The 24,236-nt window shown below is 44.9% G+C and overlaps 1 protein-coding gene across 1 annotated transcript in view; it reads left to right on the top strand.

The window, feature by feature from the left end:
* Positions 1-2,033: 2,033 nt before the first annotated feature.
* Positions 2,034-24,236, top strand: part of skib (v-ski avian sarcoma viral oncogene homolog b) — a 39,824-nt gene continuing 17,621 nt past the window's right edge. Inside the window, exon 1 of the mRNA XM_084167118.1 lies at positions 2,034-3,252. Coding sequence (XP_084023244.1) covers positions 2,353-3,252 — 900 coding nt within the window. The 5' untranslated portion in view covers positions 2,034-2,352. The remainder of the gene's footprint in view (positions 3,253-24,236) is intronic.

The following is a 24,236-nucleotide window of genomic DNA, read 5'->3' as shown; positions in this document are numbered from 1 at the left end:
AGCAAGGAAGAAGCCACTGCTCCAAAACCGGCATAAAAAAGCAAGACTACGGTTTGAAACTGCACATGGGGACAAAGATCGTACTTTTTGGAGAAATGTCCTCTGGTCTGATGAAACAAAAATAGAACTGTTTGGCCATAATGACCATCGTTATGTTTGGAATTATGTGGATGTATTGAAGCAACATCTCAAGACCTCAGTCAGGAAGTTAAAGCTTGGTCGCAAATGGGTCTTCCAAATGGACAATGACCCCAAGCATACTTCCAAGGTTGTGGCAAAATGGCTTAAGGACAACAAAGTCAAGGTATTGGAGTGGTCATTACAAAGCCCTGACCTCTATCCTATAGAAAATGTGTGGGCTGAACTGAAAATGCGTGTGCGAGCAAGGAGGCCTACAAACCTGACTCAGTTACACCAGCTCTGTCAGGAGGAATGGGCCAAAATTCACCCAATTTATTGTGGGAAGCTTGTGGAAGGCTACCCAAAATGTTTAACCCAAGTTAAACAATTTCAAGGCAATGCTACCAAATACTAATTGAGTGTATGTAAACTTCTGACCCACTGGGGGGACTGGATGAAATAAATAAAATATGAAATAAATAATTATCTCTACTATTATTCTTAAAATAAAGTGGTAATCCTAACTGACCTAAAACAGGGAATTTTTACTAAGATGAAATGTCAGGAATTGTGAAAAACTGAGTTTTTGGCTAAGATGTATGTAAACTTCCGACTTCAACTGTATAGTACACACTAACTTGATGCTCTGTCAACAATATTACATACTTTTTTTCCAAACCATGATGTCCTACTTTTCATGGCTATAACTGCAAATTAATCATTTAATGTTCAATATATTCGGTTATGTCGTTTTGCCTATTAAATAGCAGACTAATAAACACTTTTGACAGCCCTTCATATACATATTTGGGTAACACTTTATAATTACTTTCATGAATAAGCATGAATAAACTAGGCTATAAACTATTAATACATAAGTATTTCATTATTTGTAAACATGTAGGCCTATTAACATTTATAAGCATGTATAGGCCTAAGCATTAGCCTATAAGAATTACGATTCATCATAAGCATTGAACATATATAGTAATTTAAAAAACCTTTATAAATTGTGGTCTTCTGTAGCTCAGCTGGTAGAGCACGGCGCTTGTAACGCCAGTGTAGTGGGTTCGATCCCCGGGACCACCCATACACAAAAAAAACGTATGCACGCATGACTGTAAGTCGCTTTGGATAAAAGCGTCTGCTAAATGGCATATTATAAACATTTCTAAGCATTCATAAAGACATATTCAGGAAAGTTATTTTTAAGTGTTACCGGCTACGATATGTTGTAATTGCAGGTCTCTGTAAGCTACTAAATTACCCAATTGAAATAATGTTGCCTAATGTGACTATTAAAATTTGTAAAAACACTAAAATGTAGGCCATTTTGGAATTTATTTCGTGTGAAGTATTATGTTGGGAATTAGGGTTTGATAACTAAATGTATTCTTTGTTTAGCACTGCAGAGGAAATGGATCTGTTTAGGCTACTCATTGGCCTAATAAAGTTATTGTTATAGGCCTGGATTTATGAATTAATCCACTGCCATTTGGAATCAATAAAAGTGTTACATGCATTGTTGCAGCCTTGTCTCATCAGCACAGCGTTATAAAGGCTCCGTGGATCTAGTTTAGGTAGTTACAAATTAGATGAATGTATTTTTCCCATTGTGGTCAGACTCCACCCTTCCTCTCCAGTCCATTTCAGAGGCTTTCAGAGGGATCATAGATTTTCTAAACTGTATGCTCTAGGCTACTATGTTTTTGTGGCTGCTGCTGCAGCTGCCATGGTAGCAGGGGGAGGAACAACTCTTTGAGGGAACAGCCAGCCCGGCGAGTCAGTCACATTCCTGGCCGGGATTCAATGACTGAACCAGACACAAACAAACAGAGAGAGAGAGAGAGCGAGAGAGAGGGTACAGCTAACTCACTTCACACATTCGAGCGAGAGCGCCAGACTGCGCAGACTATCCATATTTGAGGATCACATCGTGCGGACTAGACTGCAGTGGAGAAGATAACATTTGTTTCATTTTGACGCTCTTTTTGTGAGTGGTCCGAAAGATTTACTTTACGTATCTGTGGACTGGAATAATTTGTTTCAGGGTATTTGAACTCAATAGTGTCTTATCCTCCTTTTTAAATGGATATCGCCCCGGTGGTAACCTTCTCTAGTGACATGGAAATGCGCCGCAGTGGATTTACTGAGTCTTTTGCTGGATTTTGAAGACATCTGATTAAAATAGGTCGCCTACGTTTGAACTCACTTCTCTATAGTGGCAAAAACATGGAGGCTCCATCAAGCTTTCAGCCTCATCCCGGACTTCAGCAAACTCTGAAGCAGTTTCATTTGAGTTCCATGAGCTCTCTTGGTGGACCGGCGGCTTTCTCCGCTCGGTGGCACCAGGAAATTCTGTTCAACAAAGATGGAAAGACAACTGAACTGATGCTTGCCATGCCTGTCCAGACACCACCAGTTATGTCGGGGCCGTTGTTCATTCCATCCGACCACACCACCGAAAGGTCAGAAACTGTCCTGGAGCGCGAGCCAATTTCGTGTTTCGTGGTAGGCGGCGAAAAACGGCTGTGTCTGCCGCAGATTCTCAACAGTGTCCTGCGAGATTTCTCGCTTCAGCAGATCAACTCGGTGTGCGACGACCTGCACATCTACTGCTCCCGGTGCACGGCGGACCAGCTGGAGATCCTCAAAGTAGTGGGCATCCTACCCTTCTCTGCCCCATCATGCGGACTGATCACCCAGACGGATGCTGAGCGCCTCTGCAATGCCCTTGTTTACGGTGGTTCCTACCCTCCTCACAGCAACAAGGAGCTGTCTGGCTCCCTGGAGTTGGAGAGGACGGAAAAAAGCTTCAAAGTATACCACGAATGTTTTGGTAGGTGTAAGGGGTTATTTGTCCCAGAACTGTATACCAGTCCCAATGCTGCCTGTATCCAATGCATGGACTGCAGACTCATGTACCCCACTCACAAGTTTGTGGTCCATAGTCACAAAAGACTAGAGAACCGGACAGTTCACTGGGGGTTCGACTCAGCTAACTGGCGGGCCTATGTTCTCCTGGACCCGGACTATACAGGGAAAGAAGAGAAGGCTCTCCTGGAGCAGCACCTGAATGAAATCAAAGGCACATTTGACAACGTGAACAAGTTCTCAAACAAATCATGCAGGGTAAGTCTGATCAAGTTTATTAAAGTGTGTGTAAAAGTGCCTAAACGTCTTTGATGACTGAAATTTCATTTGATTGTAATAACCTAATAACCTGTGTTATTATTCATTCGTTATTGGCAGTGTTTCCATGATTTAAATAATGGCCCTGTTCTATTGGACATACACCCACCCACACACACACACACACACACACACACACACACACACACACACACACACACACACACACATATATATATATATATATATATATATATATATATATACACACACACACACACATTATTTATTTCCCATTTTTTCCTGTCTGTCTTTTTGCACATGCAGGTATATTGGTTTAAATTCACATTCACATTTAAAAGATTTGTTTTAAAATGGAACATTAAAAACAACAGAACCTCAAACTATCACACCCCTGAGTGGCCCTCCAATCCACTCCCCTTGGGGGAGTTAACCGGTCGAGAACCCCCCAGGGTAGCTCAAGGGCATCTTCATATGACAAATGGAGCCTCAATTATATATTTTATTACTCCAAGTGGGGAGGGGGGCTGGGGAATCCATTTTTGGGGTTAGGTTATAAGATTTTAATGAGCTTTGGGTTATCAAGATGTGTGTGAGAAAGGGCTGTGTTGAACAGCATAGTGTGTGTGTCAGAGGAGACTGGTGGGTGGAGATATAGCAGGACGGGCTCTTCATAATGGCTGGTATAGAGTGAATGGAATGGTATCAAACATGTGAAAACCATGTTTTTGTGGTGTTAGATACCTTTCCATTCATTCTGTGTCACCAGCCCCCTGTGGTGTGTGTGTGTGTGTGTGTGTGTGTGTGTGTGTGTGTGTGTGTGTGTGTGTGTGTGTGTGTGTGTGTGTGTGCACGTGCACATTGAGTGGGGTGTGGTGGTGGAAGGTTTTCAGGGTGACCACTTGCCTTCGGTCTGTTCTGCCTCTGCCTGGCTCCACGCGAGGGTCACAGACGTTTGGAGTGGACAAAGGGACGGGGAGACATGGTGGCTGTTTCCCTCAGCTCACAGCAGCTGTTGAGTGGGACTCTGCTAATGACTGGACACTATGTATCACCATGGTGTAACAACTCCACTCTGAACAGGAGACTGGCCATTTCTCGTAAATCTCCCTCCCAGTGACTTTCAATTTCACTAGCAGTGCTACTCACGAAATTGTGGCATTTTTATTGTGCAGTTATAAATGAATGGAGGTCTTCCTCGACCAAGAGAGCCTTGGTTGAATATTGATGCAGTTCAATTGGGATGGTGGCTGTTCAGACAAGGTATTTCAGAGACAGTTTGCAATGTATTATTTAATTAATGATTAGCTACAAAGAGATGTAAGGACCTTTTGTTGTTGAGAAAAGAGAGATCCACTATACTCATCCCTTCTGTTATGGCTCCAATCAAAAATACCCTGAGTTAGTTCCTAACAAACTACATTGCATTGCAGATTCCATGTGTACGTTTTCCTCCATTCTTTTCTCCATAAATTCTTAATTTACAAGTTGCTTGTAAAATTGATATTTTGAGACCCAGTAACATTGTTCCCTCTAAAGTTCCCGAAATTTCACAGGAAATGCCCATTTAATAATAAATGAACCTAATCTGTGTCATTTCGACTTAAGAAATGGACAAACAAAACTAGACCACAGTCTCGGAACTAAATAAAAATGTTTTGTCTGAGGCAAAAACTCCACCACCTGTGGCTTATAGCTGGTCTCCCAACTGTAGTCATCATGTCATGATATATGGTCAGTGTGTTTCATATTTTCCAAAGCTGTGAGGTCTCTGCTGACAGCCTTTGAGTGTCTAATGAAATATATACAGACAGAGCTGAGGCAGGCAGGCATCATCAGGGGGCGTGGGGTGGGGTGGGGGAGTGGTGGATGTGTGTGTGTCTGTCTGCCTGCCTGCCATGGTTCACTGTCAGTAGTGTCCCAGTTAGCAGACAGTCAGGCCTAGTCCTTAGGGAACAGCACACCAGAGCTCCCATACATCACTCTGACAGGAAGCTGGTGAGAGGCCGGACAGCCGCCAGCAGCCAGCCTTGGCTCGCTTACCCAAATCAAATCAAATCAAATCAAATGTTATTTACATTGTCACATACGCGTGTTTAGCAGATGTTATAGCGGGTGTAGCGATAGACAATGCTATCAGCAGAAAGGAGTAACGTTATCACTTGTTTGTATGAACACAAGGTAGCTTATGATGCCCTGATCTACCGGGAGGGGTGGAACCAGCCAGGACTAAGCATTTTTAGGTCTGCTATACAAGACCTCAGCATTTCCTGTATTGTTGGGCTCTCAACGATCACCTACGGGTGGTCATTGACCAGGTACATTTTTACAATAATCAAATCAAATCAAATGTTATTTGTCACATACACGTGTTTAGCAGATGTTATTGCGGGTGTAGCGAAATGCTTGTGCTTCTAGCTCCGACAGTGCAGTAATATCTAACAAGTAATATCTAACAATTTCCCAACATATACCCAATACACACAAAACTATTAAGGACATTTAAGAAAAATATCCCTTTATTTAACTAGGCAAGTCAGTTAAGAACAAATTCTTATTTACAATGACGGCCTACACCGGTCAAATTGTGCACCGCCCTATTGGACTCCCAATCACGGCCGGTTGTGATACAGCCTGGAATCAAACCAGGGGGTCTGTAGTGACACCTCAAGCACTGAGATGCAGTCCCTTAGACCACTGCGCCACTCGGGAGCCCGTATATGGACAAGCAATGACAGAGCGGCATGGACTAAGATACAGTAGACTATTATAGAATAGAATGCAGTATATACATATGAGATGAGTAGTGCAAGATATGTAAACATTATTAAAGTGACTAGTGTTCCATTTCTTAATGTGGCCAGTGATTTCAATAGGCAGCAGCAGCCTCTGTGCTAGTGATGAAACAAGAACTCAATATTATTAACCTGCCTCAGACCAACACTAATGTCGTTTTTTTTATCAATCAGTCCAGGATCCACTGTCTGTCTGTGTCAGTCTGTCTGTCTGTCTGTCTGTCTGTCTGTCTGTCTGTCTGTCTGTCTGGGCCTTCAGTTACACTACTGTACATGTAGCTCTGTAAACTAGGCTCAGTTGAGAATCACCTTTTTGCTACTTTTGAGTATTTTCTTTGACTAAAAATAAAGTATAGTGAGATAATATTTAATCAAATTATTTCATTCAAGTATTGTGGAAAATTGAACAGGGTTTCTACATAGCTAAAGACGGCATTATATTTAGTTGAATAACATTGTTCGGGTACAAAGCCGATAGGGATCAGAGGGGCATGACACCAGAGGACCATTGTGTCTGTTTTGAATCAAATCCTGCATTTGGTCATTAAGCCGTTGCCTAGTGTACAGCTGGGGGCAGATTGGAAGAGAAGAGGCTGTAGGCGCTGATTGAGAAGATGCGGGCCCAGTGGGGCAGGGCCTTGACATGTGTTGTCAAAGGGCCGTGACACCTGACCTCTATCCACAGAGAGTGACCCCACCCACCCCCACTGTATTCACAGCATTCAATCAGATGTCCTTGTGTCCAGTCCACTGGCCAGATGGCTGTCTGATAAAGGACAGAGAGACACAGCAAATAAATAAATACAAATAACAAACGTTATTCCCAACTACATTACCAACCATGCAAACAAAACAAAAACATAGTCCACCAGTCTCCATCATACAGGAAATAAGTAATGAGAGTTAGTACACCAGAATACAATATAAACCTATATGATACACCAAATAATGAGTGTTAGTACACCAGAATACAATATTAACCTATATGATACACAAAATAATGAGAGTTAGTACACCAGAATACAATATAAACCTAAATTATACACCAAATAATGAGAGTTAGTATACCAGAATACAATATAAACCTATATGATACACCAAATATTGTCAATATACAAAATATAATTCTGCCTGTTCTTCTGTTTGGTAAGAAAATTACATAAAGTACGGTTTTGTGAGGAATTACAAAAATCATGATTTTCTTCCCTATCATTTTCCAATATTTCTCAGTATATGTTTAAGAGGTAAGGGCAATAGCATTAATCTTGTGACTGAGTGGAGAGAGGAAGTGGACTCTGGAGACCCATGTAGTCCTTACTTAATCAAATTAAACCTCTTCATGTGAGGCCAATTTATGCCATTTCTCATCCCATTTTTCTGCTCACATCAAATTAGCCTCAAACCTGGGACCAAACCAATCAACTGAGTAGTCACTTGGTGGAGAGGAACGCTGTGTGTTGTATCTGTGTGCTTTTGTGTGGGTGTGTGCAGCTCATGGCTAGCGAGACAGTGTGTCTGTTTGGTGATGTGTGTATGAGCGTGTCTTTGTTTACTAGGGATGTGCGTCTCTCCTAACAAGCACGATTCGATACGCATCCAGATACATGGACTCCGAAACGATACAGGAACGATCCTTTTAGTTTGAAACGATTCGGTGTGATTCCATTTGATTAGTGCAGCTGAGCTGGATCTGTCTGAGCTGACTTCTCTGAGCTGAGTGGCCCTGTGTGTGTGTGTGTGTGTGTGGGTGTGTGTGTGTGTGTGTGTGTGTGTGTGTGTGTGTGTGTGTGTGTGTGAATGAATGATGTAGTGTATGGGCTGAGCCATAGGGCAGACTGAGCATTTACCATTATCTGATTAGGGGGGGCAATTTATGTTTTTGCATGGTCACTTTATCTGAAATCCTCATCACCCACTGATTCACTTGTCATATAGGAGATTAAAATGTTTTGAGCTAGTAATATGTCAATATTTATCATTAGAAATTAGCTATGACATACATAGCCAATTAATATAACACCATTTTGGATTTCACCCCTGTCCCAAAAGCGAATGGTTTTGACCGTTTGGAACTTTATGGAGGAGAGCTGCTCTCTTCTCCTGTTCCAACCTGTGAGGCTTGCAAAAATGATTGCTGTCCTTGTTATGAAATTACAACTTTACCCTGTTCATGTAAAAATTACTAAATGCACTGACTGTTTAAAGCAGAACTACCAAAAATATTTCGTATGGTGAACCTGGCAATCCAAAAGCCCCAATCAGCAGTTAGATGTGCAATCAGCAAGATGTGAGTTGTGTCCATTCCGGTAGCCTACAAAGCTCTGCCTGTAAAACTAAATTTTCTACAGCGCATTTGGTAACAATGACCCAGCAAATTACATTGGTTGTCCCTCAATTAATAAAGCCTATCATTTAATGTTGTGAAAGCCATTTTACAAACATCTGACGGTGCCGCGCAGATATAGCCTACGAATATTAGAACAGGAAAAGGGTAGGTCTCGTTGGCACAAGCAGCTGCTTCTCCCGCACTGTGCATACAGTTATCTGACATGTAGATCAATGTCATATGCAGTTACATGTATAAACGTTTGATAGGCTGAAGGAGAGGACACATCATTTCAGTCACAACAGATAAGAGGTATTTTTTTGGAATAAGGCAGAAAAGGAAATATGAGGGAAAAAACAGTAGTGAACCGGCGATTTGTAACGCTTGAATCGTTTATGATTATTACTTTTTTTTACCAATTGGTAGTTACAGTCTTGTCCCATCGCTGCAACTCCCGTACGGACTCGGGAGAGGCGAAGGTCGAGAGCCATGCATCCTCCAAAACACGAACCTGAACTGCTTCTTCACACACTGCTCGCATAACCCAGAAGCCAGCCACACCAATGTGTCAGAGGAAACACCGTACAACTGGCGTCTGAAGTCAGCTTGCAGGCACCCGGTCCGCCACAAGGAGTCGCTAGAGCACAATGGGACAAGGACATCCCTGCCGGCCAAACCCTCCCCTAACCCTGGGCCAATTGTGCGCCACCTCATGAGTCTCCCAGTCACGGCCGGCTGTAACACAGCCTGGGATCGAACCTAAGTCTGTAGTGACGCCTCAAGCACTGCAACGCCTTAGACCGCTGCGCCACTCGGGAGGCCCTTGAATTTTAATTTTTTTACCAATGCATGCTTCATTTGGATCGGTTTGGGCTCCCGCGGACCAATGCACTCTCATCTTAAACATTTGAATCGGGGACCGTTGTATTCATGTGTGTGTGAGGGGGTATATATGAGTGTGTGTGCAGTATGTGCATGTAAGTGGGTTATGTGTTATGCCTGGATCAGCTGGGCTGGAAGTTTAAAATGAGCTCACTGCCAGCTCATTTCCATTCCCATCTGTCTGCTGACCTCTGGAAAGCCCTGAGAGCACACATGGTGCATCCCCCCAGCCCCTGGCCCGGCCCCTGGTCAGCCCCATCTGACCACCACTGACCCGACACACCTCCTCACTGACCAGCACCTCCCCTAAACGGAATAGCCAAGTCAGACCCAGACTCAGTATCTCCAACCCCTGCCTCCAGTCCAACCTAAACCATAGCCTAGTCCCTAAACAGACACATAATTCAGTGGATAATACATCCAGTCCAGAGTGTTGGTAGAATTCATTGTTTGGAGCTCTGTTAATTTGCCTCTTCTCTAAATCATTTTTTGAAAATATGGCCCACTGACCACCAGCTCCCCAGAGAAGTGCATCATGTCATCTCTTCTGTGATTGAAGGCGAGTGGGGGGCAGTGTGTCAGAAAGTGGGGTGTGAGGAGCTCACCGGGGTCTTGCCCTCTATTCTCCAGGGGCTGACCCCATGTTAAAAGGGCGTCAGCTGGAGTTCTGTGATGGGTGCTAAAGACATGCCCCCTCCTTTGTTCCAGAGCCCTGCCTTTCAGAGGCTGTGAAGAGCAGCTATTCCCCTTACTTAATGTCTTGTTTATTTGGGTTGTGCGTGGGTAAAAGGTTGGAGACAGACAGGTAGAGTGGCGAATGAGGTAAGACCCTCACCTCCCTTTAAAAGGAGCATGCTTCTCTTCCTCACGCTCTTGCGAGCAGGGGAATGCAGTGAGATATCTCACTCATAATATCAGAGAACCGGGGTTACGCAAGTAACCTTAAGTTATCTTCCAATTATTATTTTCGAATAACCAACAAAAACTCATAACAAAGTGAGGGGATGCCCAATTCAAGGCGTACACAATCTCAGTTTAATGAAACAGTCCTCAAGAGGTAAACTCCTCTGTAGGAGAAGGCCCTTCTAGCCCTTCTAAAAAAAACGGGATGATGAAAAGCCGAGACTTTGTGGATTGGGGAGTAGCAGATAGCTGTCTGGGGCTCTGACGCCTGTCTGGGGCTCTGACTGATCTCTAGGTCAACGGAGAGAGTTCTCCATAACAGAGCCAAGTGGTCTTTGCCATTTACACTCTTAAAAAAAAGGTGTTCCAGGTAGAACTCTTTTGAGTTCCATGTAGAACCCTCTGTGGAAGCACCTTTTTATGTAAGAGTGTAGAGAGAAAAAACGCCCCTCAGAATCTTAAAAAGGGCTAAGGGGGTTTCCCAGTGAGCCCTGGAAACCTGTCCTCCCATAGAACAGGAGAGCAAAGTGAGTCTTCCCCATTTTCTCATGTGAGAACGGCCACACAAGTGAGCTGCTGCACAGAGAATAGGGTTTTGAACTTTACGCAGCCCTGCCTTCCCACTTCTGCGAAACTCAGAGAAGGGAAGGAGTAGAAACGGTTAAACCCGAAGACAGAGGGGTAGGGCAGAGAGCCGTAGACCCTGCCAGGGCTCCGCCCTAGGCTGGCCGACCCTTCTTACCTCCCTTAGGAGGGTTAGAGGGGTGGATCCTTGCTGCGGCTGCAGCGTAAGACTGCTTCTCTACAAGTTTGGTTGGTTCAGGAGCCTGTGTTTTGGCAGACCGCTGTGTCGCTGGGGACCTCTGTCCCCCAAGGCCAGCTTGTTGCTCCTTCCCAGCTGTAAGACTGGGGTGAGATGCAGTAACCAACAGGCTGCAATGGGGCCCGGGTCTGCGGGGCAGGCAGAAGTTGAAGGCCTCACCTTCTTTTTGCGCATGTCACACTTCTGCCACATGGCGGCGACAGTGGGCCCGAACAACTCCTTGGGTGTCACTGGGGCATCAATGAGGTCCACTTTTGAGGTGGTAAACCAGGCTTAGGGTACCCCTTGCAACAAAAACTTCCATGGGGCAAGCTGGTACTGTGGGGAGCAGTTCCCTTATCGGGTATGGGACGGGAGTCTCTTCCCATCGTATAGGTCCCTTAACAGGCCATGAGCCCCTACAGGAGAAGGGGCTCTCATTGTCGACATGAAGGAGCCCAAACTCCACTGGAGGAGGGGCACATCCACTGCTCTCAGGGCCGTTAGGTCTGCGGGCCTGAGAGGGCGGGAGAATGGGGTCATCAGCGCAGGAGATGCGGACTATCTCGAGGATATCCCCTAACTCACCTTCCCCTGATACTACGTCATCAGACAATGAGGCGAGGGAGTCGAGGCTATCCATTACCTCGCCCCAACTGGGCTTGGTGGCAGAGAGCTGAACCTCAGCTGTTGCTGTTGGCTCGAAGGCAAGAGGGGCTATCGAGATAAAAGCATGTTTAAGCCTCCTCTCATCAGACCTGCCCTCGTCAGCAGTCTGCAGTGCTCACAGGACTCAGGGTCCTTGAAGATCTCTTGGGCATGTTCCTTACCCAAGCAATTGATGCATAGAGGGTGGAAATCTTTCTCCGCAATCATGGAATTTGAGTGCTAGGCTTGTCTTGGGATGGGATAGCAGTGGCCATTGTCAGGAACAAGGCTTGCTAGGGGGACAGAGCAACGCCTGTGTCGTAAGAACAACTTGTAGACGGCGCAAGCTAGCTAGTACCTTGCGGCTGGTATCTAGAAAATAGTTGCTTATGTAAACGGCGTACTAAGCTAGCTAGTTAGAAGCCTTGCGGCTAACAGCTAGCCATAATGAGCACCATATAACACTATAGCCATGAGGCTAGTGGGGCGTTAGCTAGCTAGCAGCTCGTGTTGAAGGTGTTCCGTGGCTAGCTCAGTGCTAGCTGACGGAAACCGCGTGGGGGCAGAGTTAGCCTTCAGATAGAGTGCTCTCGTGACCAACGGCGTTGTGAAGGCTGGGACGGTCGGTCTAGTTAACACAACGGGCAAATGTAGGTTAAACTAGACGAGAGACGGGAGCTATCAATGCTACCATGTTGCAGGTAGGGTATGCTAGTGAGGTTAGCTTGCCTCTCAGCGAGCTATCCAAGTTAGCCTTGCAGAGTGGGCTAACCGAGTCTCAATAGCTAGCCGTGACGCTAGCTACCAACGGAGACTGATAAGTAGAAAAGGAACTTCTACACGAAACAAAAACCTTTCCGGTTAGTACTCAACCTCTCGACAGGGTCGGAAGACCTGCGATATCCTTCTCGGTTCACTTGTGAGCAGTTAAGCAGGAAAACAGGGATCTAGAAGATCTAGATAAATGCTCTTCGTGAGGAAGAGAAGCGAGAATAACCAGAGGGCGGGAGAGTGCTCCTTTTAAGGTAGGTGAGGGGCTCACCTCATTCGCCATTCTACCTGTCTGTCTCCAACAGACGCTTTTGATAGGTACTTCCGAGAGTAGGCGGTCTTTAGCGAACCCCACACGTGAGATGTCTAAACGAATAATTGAAAGAGAACCTATGACTGAGCGCTTTGCTGTGTCTGTCTGTGCCAATGGCATCCTGTTCCATGTTGGGCAGCCAGTCGCCACTGACTGGTCAGTCTGCTGCAAAAGCATGCACACTAACCTGAAACTATAGCGACAAGCAGAGCTCACAGCATTATTCCCACTTTTCATATACTATGAAAAATAGATGAGACAGGGTTTTTTAATGCAGTGTAAGTTCTCTAAAGGTGGTGTGCTAGTCAGTCAGAGAAGAAGGAGATTAGGGTGGAAGAGAAGGTATGGAGGAGGTGTAGAGGAGGAGTAGATTAACAGTAACTGTGACTGTAGTCATGCTGAGAACAGATGCCTGGATGGGTTTTGGGGAAACTGTACCGTTCCACTTCCCTCCTGTCTGTCCCTGATCCACTAACATGTTCTGTAATAGTTACTGCTGCTAACTCTGTCTGGAATTTTGCTTATTTGCTTATTAGAGAACAGGAATCAGAAATATAAGAACATGTCTTCCGCACTGGCTTGCTGCAGCGACACACACAGGCTTAGTCATATTAGGATGATTCAAAGTGATTACATTTTTTGAAGCCACAGACAGCAGAATACATTTTTCACTTATTATATCCATCTTGGTTTGCCTGACTTTGAGCTGACCCGCAGTACTGGTCTGTGTTTTGGATCTGTCCGACCACATAGGAGCTGTGCTAATGTAGCTCCAGTCAGAACAGAGCAAAGGCAGGGCCTGCTGGTGCCATATGACAAATCGGCGTTCTGCTCTCGCCTACACTCCACCCACCAACCACCTCCAAAGCTATCAGGAGGATTAGCTCACGCAGCTAAACCAAACAGATTGCACAATGTTCAGACAGCATTTGTTCCAAATCTTGTACATGCCTCTGGTTTGATGGATAATAGCTCACGAATCATGCAATCATTCCAGTTATAGCTGGTGTCAATTGTAGGCTACGCTACAGTAATTGGATTCTGAAAGCAAAAGTAGTGAATGTTTTAAGGATTTACCACTGCTCTCCAGGATATACATAATTTATTTTAGGATTAATTGACACAGATTAACGTTGATCTCACTGTGGGTTCAGTTCAGAATTCAAACAGACCGTGACGGAGAGGAATGCATCTGGTAGCAGCCAACGTTATAGCAGAAATCACTAAGTTAGAAAGCCTGGTTTGCGTGAAATGTTGTTTTATAACTGAGTGCAGCATTCAGAGTTCTCACAGAACACACACACACACACACACACACAGGCTGGTGTCTCCTCCATACAGTAGGCCTCTGATTGGAGGGCCGATGTGGTTGCTAAGCAGAGCTGCTCTTCCTGTGCTAAATAAGAACTTCATACTCTCTCTCTCTGGCTGGTGGGCTGAGAAAAGTTTGCCAGAGCTGAGCTGCAGAGCACAGCACAAACAGTCAGACAGGCATGCAGGCAGACCTCCCCACATAGACTTACTCACAGCAGAGCAGAGAGACTGTAGGCTACCCTCCTCCACCCTGCACCACAGAGACATCTTCCTCTTCCCTATAGAATACACACATCCTCCTCCTACAACACATACAGTGAACCTCCTTACACAGACCTCCCACCTTCTCCTTCTCCCTACAGCACAGAACTCCTCCTCCTCCCCACAACTCCTCTTTTACCCTAGAGAACATAGAAAGCACCTTCTCTACCCTATCCCGCAAAGCTTCTCAGTCTGGACTACACAGGCCGGTGAGCAGTGAGTGTTTCACTTAGGAGGGATGAGAGCCCAACACCATCGTCCTGCCTGTCCCTCTGCAAATGAAGAGAAAGGGTGATGGTGATGTCAGGATGACCCAGTATCCTGCCTCCATCTCCCCGCTAGCTGAATGAAGGAGTGGGATACTCCTTTTCTCTCCCTTTCTACTCTGTTATATCCTACCAGGACAGGCTACCATCTTGTGTATCTGCTCTGCCTTGAAGGCAGTGCTTTTGATATCTTATACTGTGGTGTCTTTGCTCATCCACCCTGCCTGCAAACTAATAGAAAACCAGTCCTATTAACCACCTCACAACATGGCTAGGCTATCTAGTATCTCCCCCTGTGCTAGTTTTGTCTGGGCCACAGCTTTGGGATCCGCAGAGCGGCTATTGTCTATGGTCAGTTACAGTGCCGGGGCAGCGCAGTGCTGTCGGCAGGCAGGCAGGCTCCCCATATCAAATGAATTTAGCACAGCTGTCTCTATTCTACTGGTCTGTACTGGTCTGAGGTAGACTCGTTTATTCAGTATTACAGGCCCTTTGGGTCCGTCATGGTCACCCCCGTTACTGTGCCCTTTACCCTTAAAGCATCTGCTCAGTCGGACCTTTCTCTCTCTTTTGTTTCTACTGTCTCTCACAGGAAGTGCCCTTATTCAAAAGCCATGATGTGTCGTTGAAGACATGCCATTTCCGATTACTCACCGGAGCAGTGCTCTGTCTCTCTCCTTTAATCCCCCCACACACTCCCTCGCTCCCTCCCTGGCATGGCGGCGCTCGCAGTTAGAGAGATAGGCGCACAGATGGGGATACTATAGGCTCAGAGAGAGCGAGAGAGAGCTTCCTCCCTCTGCAGGGGCCTGAGATGAGGCGGTGGCCCTACCAGGGTGGGGCCCTTAGCTGGAGCTGCCCTCCTCTGTCTGGTCTGCCCAGTGGGGCTGTGTGAGCCGGTGGCGTTGACGGGCGTATGGCTGGCTTTATTTCAAGCAGGTCACTGGGCCTGGCCAGGCACGGCAGGGAGACACAGACTGGCTCAGCCTGAAATAGAGCTTGGATTCAGGCTTGCCCTTTATCCCATAATGAGGAGTCTATTATATGCCCAGTGTGGAGTCTCTTATAAGCCCAGTGTCTTAAGGCAGGGAATGGGACGGTGTCAGGGGAGAGGTTAACTTAAACATCATTTTAAAAAACCCCAAGCTGCTTTTCAGATGATCATCATATAAACTGGGTAATCACCTCTCCTTTTGGAACCAACAGCTTAATCTGCTGCATAGTGAGGAGAAGAGACAGAGTATCCAACTGCTATTGAAGGTGCAGTGACCTGACCATTCTGGATGTAATGTGCCATTTGGCAATGGAGAAGATGAATGAAGGATCTCCTGAGAGGGAGAAAGTGAATAAGCAGATGGAATAGGGATTAAGTGAGAGATAGGTTACCTTTATGTTAAGGAACGTTCTGATTTCACTGATAAAGGTTGGGGAAAATGTTAATACAATGATATACAGTTACAGTAGTGAAATTACCCATGACAGAGACAACAATAGAGTAGGTCAGTCTGTGTCCCAAATGGAATGTATGGATTATTCCAGAGCTATGACAGGGCCTTGTTGGGGCCCATCTCCACCAAGACTCCCATCTCTGCATGTCCATATTTAATTCAAGCCATTCAGCTGCTTAACTGTACAGGCTGTTGATAGAATGAGTCTCTCCAATGGGATTAGTCACCCTATCATCAGCCCAGCTCCCTAATTTCTCTTCTTTTGTTGTGGTGCAGGCTGCAATAAATGGGATAAAGGACCTTGGCCGGACACAGTGGGAGGAAGTGGCTTTTGTGTGTCTGGCAGGTGCAGTGGAGTGCGGATGGAGTGACAGTGGGATTTTTGGTTGTGTGTCTGTGAGTAAGTGTGTGTGTGTGTGTGTATCTGTGTGAGTGAGTGTGTGTGTGTACCTCAGCAGGCTAGCAGGCTGTCTTCCCTGTGGCTGAGTGCTGCTGAGATAGACCAGAAACCTCTGGAACTGGACTTGAACCCTCAATCACAGGGCTCCTCAGGGGTTTGCAGTAAATTCTTCAGGCGAATGGTTTTCTCTCTCCTTCCTCCTCTCTCTTTCTCCTCACATCTGGTGAGCAGTGCTAGCACCCCTGTCATCTTTTACAGCGCTGAGGTCATTTCCACCCTATCGGTAAAGTGGAAACACATGATGTACTGGGTTGGGCCTTGATGGGGCAGGGCTGGCATAGACCAGCACGGACACAAGCACACATTAAATCTACCAACAGCTGCCCAAAACAGCCTTTCTAACTAAGGCAAGTCTCAAACAGCACAATTAGAGACTTTCAATGTACGTTTTCTAAATTATTATGAAAAAGATAAGTCTCGAGTGAATGTTTTAGTACCAATATAATTATGTTCAAGGTCATTTGCAGTATCAAAAAATGTGTCTGTGACAATTCCCGGTATGCTATGGTTTCCTTTTATCTTGTTGAAAAATGGTAAGCAGTGAGCTCCAGCAGCCAGAGCAGAACTGAAGTCTTACTGGAAAACGGATGCATGGGTTTTATTTCCGTTGTCCGACAGCGAGGAGGACTCTGTCATAGACTGACTGTACCAGGCAGCGCTCGTTATTGAAGGCAAGAGAAGTGAAGGCACTTCTCTTCTATATGCCTCTGTCTGTCTCTCTGGCGTTCTGTCTGTCTCGCTGGCGTTCTGTCTGTCTGTCTGTCTGTCTGTCCACATTCCCTCTGCAGCCGTTTAGCTCACTGCCTTTGTTCTCTCGCTTGGCTTGAAACTGGAGAATATGGAGAGAAGTGCTGAGGTTGCAGTTATATAGTCTGGCTGCCCACAACTCAGACAGTACAAGAGAAACACAGCACCACAGCACATACCCCCACCCCAGTCCCCCTTTATACATACACAGCACATACCCCCACCCCAGTCCCCCTTTATACATACACAGCATATACCCCCACCCCAGTCCCCCTTTATACATACACAGCACATACCCCCACCCCAGTCCCCCTTTATACATACACAGCACATACCCCCACCCCAGTCCCCCTTTATACATACACAGCATATACCCCCACCCCAGTCCCCCTTTATACATACACAGCACATACCCCCACCCCAGTCCCCCTTTATACATACACAGCAACGCCAAGATACAGTCAAACTCACGCTAGACTAGAGCCACAGCCATTTGTGTTATGTTTGTGTTTTTACCACTTTTCTTTTATTATTTTTGTTATTTTTCATTTTTTTAGGAGGTACTTGAGCGTTTGTGACCCCAATGCAAATAAAAAAAATAATAATAACAGTTTAAGTGCAATCAGCATAATCTTTTGTTTTGAAATGACCACAATTGTACTCATTTAAAGTATGTGTGTCTTGACCAAATGCCACCCCAACAAACTATATATCTGGCTGTCTTTGGGCTAGTAGTGTGAGAGAGCGGTCCCATAGACTAGTTGAGAATCCAGCAGGCGTTTTAACAGCAGCCTTGTAGAGTGGCTGGAGAGACAGTAAACTTTTATCACACTAATAGCCTGAAGTCACATCTAGCTCTAATGGCTTAGGCAGCCATGGCAGGGGCAGGACCATGGGTTGCCTGGAGGTCAGGTTGAATTGCAGGACATAAATGTTAGTTTGCAACTGCTAGAACAAATAAAGGAGAGAGAAGGAGGGGCATCTGAGGTGAGGAGGGGGAAAGCAGTTGTTATTGGAAGAGCAGATAATCACTTCAATTGATTAGCAGTAAAAGGAAGCCATTGATTGAACCTGCCTTTTTATATAGAGGCATCTGTGCCCTTTTAACCCTCTCATACTACACTAAATTGAACACGCTAACCTGGGATGGGAATTAAGTTGTATCATGCAATTTAAAATTTCACTCGGTGATAAGAGACACTGACTCAAAGCCACAAGAACATATTTCAAACCTTGCTTGTTAGGGGGAGGTAGTTGCAGAAACGTTGGAATGGTTTAGTCCACTTCCTCTATAGTTGTTTGCCATTTTTAATTCAATTTTGTAAAACGTTTGACCAAAACTTTACTTTACCAAATGACCTGCTTATAAAACAGTGTTAAGAGAGCTGAAATGTGCTACATTTCATCCAGAGTGCTCATTTAAATCCCTCTTGCCCAGGTGGATCTCGTGGATGGGAATGAAGTGTGTTTGTTAGAGAGGTGATCTCAGCACTGGAACAGAATGTAGTGAACTATGAGCTGGACTGTTGGATTTCAGCTCCAACCTGAATATAGACTACCGCGTTTGTTTTGTTTCTCCGTTTCTCAGGGAGAACTTTAGAGCCTGCCAAGGACTTGTATTCTCACCCAAGGCACGCAAATAAAACCTCTCACATATAAAGCCGTACCTGGGTGTAGCCTCTACATCTGGTGGAAAACATATACCGTCAGTGTTTATGTGTGAGAGGCAGATTTTCACCTCTGTGCCTCTTTCTGGGAGACTAAATGGCGTTGATTGTTTCAGCGGCAGGATGTTTGTGTGTTTTGTTCCAAGCCCTTTTCATAAATGCCCGTTTTTATGTTGCCGAGGTCAACTGGTTTTACTAGACTGGAGAGGCAAGTCCAGAGGCAAGAAGGCCTCCCTACCATCTGGCAGCCATAAAATGGGGAGCAGGTTTTATAGGACGGCGGGGTGAGACATGGAGGGGAAGAGAGACAGAGTGGATGGTGGACTCTAGTTGCCCCCAAGCTTCAGAGCTTCCTCCATAGTCTGTATGACAGGTCAGAAGTTCATTGCCTTTTTTCTATTCCTTTCCTAAATTCCTTGTGGAAAGGTGAAGGGAGGTGCAACTGGTTCTGCAGTCAGTTGGAGTGTAAATGTCAATGAGAGGAGACTCTTTCGTTGTTGCTGTCAATGTTTTAGCCAAATGTTGTTCTACCTGAGAGACTTTGTTTTATTAGTGCTGTAGTGCTTAAGGTTTTAGCTATGTGTGTTGTTTGTCATTGTGCTGTTGCTATTAGCTTGTTAAATCAGGCAGAGCACCAGCCCTGAGTATCACAGATGGTGCAGAATTATGTGGATCCGTAAACACTGGTGAGTCAATGGCTTAGTGTTGTTTGGGTATGTGTCACCTTCGCAAAGCTCTCTGTACTCCATTGGGTAATGAACGGACAGCTTTGTTTCAACAGACTATGGCCTCCTGGTCTAGTCATCTTTATCATAGAGACAATCTAATAGAAGTCCAGCTGTTTTCTTTAAACATCAGACTGAGATGAAATCACAGCATTGTTGAACGTGAAAACGGGTTAGTGAGATTCTCTCATGGATATTTTTCTGAGATGAGGGCACTCTTGAGATTCTCAGTTATGTGCTCCTGAATGTCTCTTTTCCTGCTTTAAGAGCCTGAAGTCGAAATCAGATGTGTTTTCCCCTTGGCCCTTGCCAAGACATGTGGCTTATATCGAAGCACAACATATTCAGTTCATATCAGGATGTTGGTTCTTTCTGCTGTTCTAGTAAAAAAGGTGATGGTGATGAGGTTTCCTGTATTTCCAGATTTACGCTACCATTCAAAAGTTTGGGGTCACTTAGAAATGTCCTTGCTTTCGAAAGAAAATCATTTTTTTTGTCCATTAAAATAACATCAAATTGATCAGAAATACAGTGTAGACATTGTTAATGTTGTAAATGGCTATTGTAGCTGGAAATGGCTGATTTTTAATGGAATATCTACATAGGCGTACATAGGCCCATTATCATCAACCATCAGTCCTGTTTTCCAATGGCAAGTTGTGTTTGCTAATCCATGTTTATCATTTTAAAAGGCTAATTGATCATTAGAAAACCCTTTTGCAATTATGTTAGCACAGCTGAAACTGTTGTGCTGATTAAAGAAGCAATAAAACTGGCCTTCTTGAGACTAGTTGAGTATCTGGAGCGTCAGCAATTTTGGGTTCGATTACAGGCTCAAAATGGGCAGAAACAAATAACTTTCTTCTGAAACTTGTCAGTCTATTCTTGTTCTGAGAAATGAAGGCTATTCCATGCGAGAAATTGCCAAGCAACTGAAGATCTCGTACAACGCTGTGTACTACTCACTACACAGAACAGCGCAAACTGGCTCTAACCAGAATAGAAAGAGGAGTGGGAGGCCCCGGTGCACAACTGAGCAAGAGGACAAATACATTAGATTGTCTAGTTTGAGAAACAGACGCCTCACAGGTCCTCAACTGGCAGCTTCATTAAATAGTACCCGCAAAACACCAGTCTCAACGTCAACAGTGAAGAGGCGACTCCAGGATGCTGACCATCTAGGCAGAGTTGCAAAGAAAAAGCCATATCTCAGACTGCCCATCTTAATCTTTTCTTTTTATTGGCCAGTCTGAGATATGGCTTTTTCTTTGCAACTCTGCCTAGAAGGTCAGCATCCCGGAAATTGCTTTTCTTTCGAAAACAAGGACATTTCTAAGTGACCCCAAACTTTTGAACGGTAGTGTATGTCTTCCAGAAAGTCCACCTCACAGGAAAATTGACATTGATGTTATTTGAATTAGTTAGTAGGCAGGTTGTCAGTCATGTGTTGAGTTTCCAGACCCTTGGCTTCCCACACAGTTTGCATTATCCAGAAATAAAAAGTGCTGACAGCAAAATAATGAAAGTGTGTTTGGCAGGCACACCTTTGTAGGTTTCTGTATCACTCAACCCCATTAAATGTTTGATCGTTTACAGCTCTACATACAGTGCCTTGCAAAATTATTCATCCCCCTTGGCGTTTTTCCTATTTTATTGCATTACAACCTGTAATTTAAATGGATTTTTATTTGGATTTCATGTAATACACAAAATAGTCGAAATTGGTGAAGTGAAATGAAAAATAAAACTTGTTTCAAAAAATTCTAAAAAATAAATAGAGCACCATTAAATCCATTATTAAAAAATTGAAAGAATATGGCACCACAACAAACCTGCCAAGAGAGGGCCACCCACCAAAACTCACAGACCAGGCAAGGAGGGCATTAATCAGAGAGGCAACAAAGAGACCAAAGATAACCCTGAAGGAGCTGCAAAGCTCCACAGCGATTGGAGTATCTGTCCATAGGACCACTTTAAGCCGTACACTCCACAGAGTTGGGCTTTACGGAAGAGTGGCCAGAAAAAATTCATTGCTTAAAGAAAAAAATAAGCAAACACGTTTGGTGTTCACCAAAAGGCATGTGGGAGACTCCCCAAACATATGGAAGAAGGTACTCTGGTCAGATGAGACTAAAATTGAGCTTTTTGGCCATCAAGGAAAACGCTATGTCTGGCCCAAACCTAACACCTCTCATCACCCCGAGAACACCATCCCCACAGTGAAGCATGGTGGTGGCAGCATCATGCTGTGGTGATGTTTTTCATAGGCAGGGACTGGGAAACTGGTCAGAATTGAAGGAATGATGGATGGCACTAAATACAGAGAAATTCTTGAGGGAAACCTGTTTCAGTCTTCCAGAGATTTGAGACTGGGAAGGAGGTTCACCTTCCAGCAGGACAATGACCCTAAGCATACTGCTAAAGCAACACTTGAGTGGTTTAAGGGGAAACATTTAAATGTCTTGGAATGGCCTAGTCAAAGCCCAGACCTCAATCCAATTGAGAATCTGTGGTATGACTTAAAGATTGCTGTACACCAGCGGAACCCATCCAACTTGAAGGAGCTGGAGCAGTTTTGCCTTGAAAAATTGGCAAAAATCCCAGTGGCTAGATGTGCCAAGCTTATAGCGACATACCCCAAGAGACTTGCAGCTGTAATTGCTGCAAACGGTGGCTCTACAAAGTATTGACTTTGGGGGGGGTGAATAGTTATGCACGCTCAAGTTTTCTGTTTTTTTTTGTCTTATTTCTTGTTTGTTTCACAATAAACAATATTTTGCATCTTCAAAGTGGTAGGCATGTTGTGTAAATGAAATTATACAAACCCCAAAAAAATCTGTTTTAATTCCAGGTTGTAAGGCAACAATATAGGAAAAATGCCAAGGCGGGTGAATACATTCGCAAGCCACTGTATGCCCTGTATAGGAGGCGTTTTTGAAAACTGCTGTAAAGGACCGGAGTGTTTCTGTGCTGTCAGCCATGAATCATACTCATCATTTAGCAAGCCAGCCAGCCAGCAGAGGATTTAGTGCGCTGAATGCTGATTGAAGAGCAGTCAGCCTCCGTGTTCTTCTTGTCTTGACTGGTTAAGGCTGTTCCCTATGACAACAGGACAGGTCTACTACACTGTAAGCCAAGACTGTAGTATGCTGGGCTGGGATTTTCAGCTGCTGCCTGGGCTGTAGGAGCAGCTGTGAGGCAGTTCATCTATTGTGTGTAGTGTGGGTCACTCACAAAATCAATTTTAATTCCAGGTTGTAGGGCAACAAAATAGGAAAAATGGCAAGGGGGGTGAATACTTTCGCAAGCCACTGTACAACACTCCACGGAGTCGCACTGTTTATACAACACATGTAGTGCTCTGGTTTACACAGGTGGCTTATAAAACTGATTTGTTTCTTTTTTAACTCATTCAAACCTAAGTTCTACCATACCTATTTGAGGCATAGGGTGTGTTTGATGAGTGGGGTGTGTCTCCTGTCTGTACTGCAGTGATGCATTTCCTGGCAGGTCTGTGGTGACCAGACCTTCACCACATCACTTTGGATGCGTAGTAGAGGTCTTCACGGGTCCACCCGAACCCGAATATCCGAGACCCGACCTGGGACCCGAGCAGGGTCAAACATTTCCCTCGGGTCCGGGTTGGGTCCTGTTTGATTGTCATCAGGTCTATGTAACTATAGCTGATAGACACGAGTGGACCCGAATGGACCTGACCACGGCTCGGCATAGCCTAGAGCATATTTATTTTACGCTAATAAGGTGAATTTGTTGACTTATAGAAGGCCTAGCCAACATATAAAGACCTATTCGTTAACCAGAAGAGCAACTCGGGTACAATCGGGTCTGGTTTAGGTCTGGATGTCATTGGTTTCATTCGGTTTCGGGTCTGATTGTTCTTGGGTCCGTTCGTGTCTGGGTCCCCCTTTAAAAAAAATGATCAGGTCCGTTCGGGTCCGGGTATGATTGTCTTCGGGTCCGGGTCCAACTTTTTGGACCCGAGAAGTCATCTAATGCAGACTGCAACTTTGTCTGGTGGACTGTAACTGCATTTAATAAGAGATACATTCTGCTCTTCCTGTATAGCCGGCAGCAGTAATGTAATCTGTGTTTATTCATGAGAGGGCAGATCTATCTCTTATAGCCAACGCCAGGGTGGCAGCAGTTGCTCTTTGAGGTCCGTCTGATGAGGTTTATTGGATTGTATCTAATGATTATCATAATAATGGCATCAAATACATGGCCAAGACTGGTGATTGCACTCGACAAGCCCTTCTGCTTTTTAAAGAAAAGCATCAAAGGGTCCCTCACAAACTGCTGCAGTGAAATAATTCTGCCTGAGATTCACTGAGAGCCTCTTAACATATTTCAGTCTGTTTCTCCCTCACTTTTTGTGTCGATGTTGAGATCTCTTGAGTTCCAAGAAAAAGATTGAGAGAAAAGAAAAGAAAAGATCCTCTAGTGAGAGGCTGGAAATAATGGTCTCTGCTCTGAGTTAGTGGTTGCATCCACTGCAGTGATTCAGGGGAGAAAAATGTGGCCTGTGTCTCTTTAAGAGCGCTGGCCTGTCTGCAGAATGCATCAGTCCTGTGGAGCAGACACAGGCCAGGAGGAGGGGGGTGAAAGGGAGGAGCG

Source organism: Coregonus lavaretus (genome assembly GCF_964263955.1).
Source record: "Coregonus lavaretus genome assembly, chromosome: 8".
Lineage (NCBI taxonomy): Eukaryota > Metazoa > Chordata > Actinopteri > Salmoniformes > Salmonidae > Coregonus > Coregonus lavaretus.
Note: the sequence above shows the minus strand (reverse complement) of the source record. Positions and strands in the feature narration are given on the sequence as shown.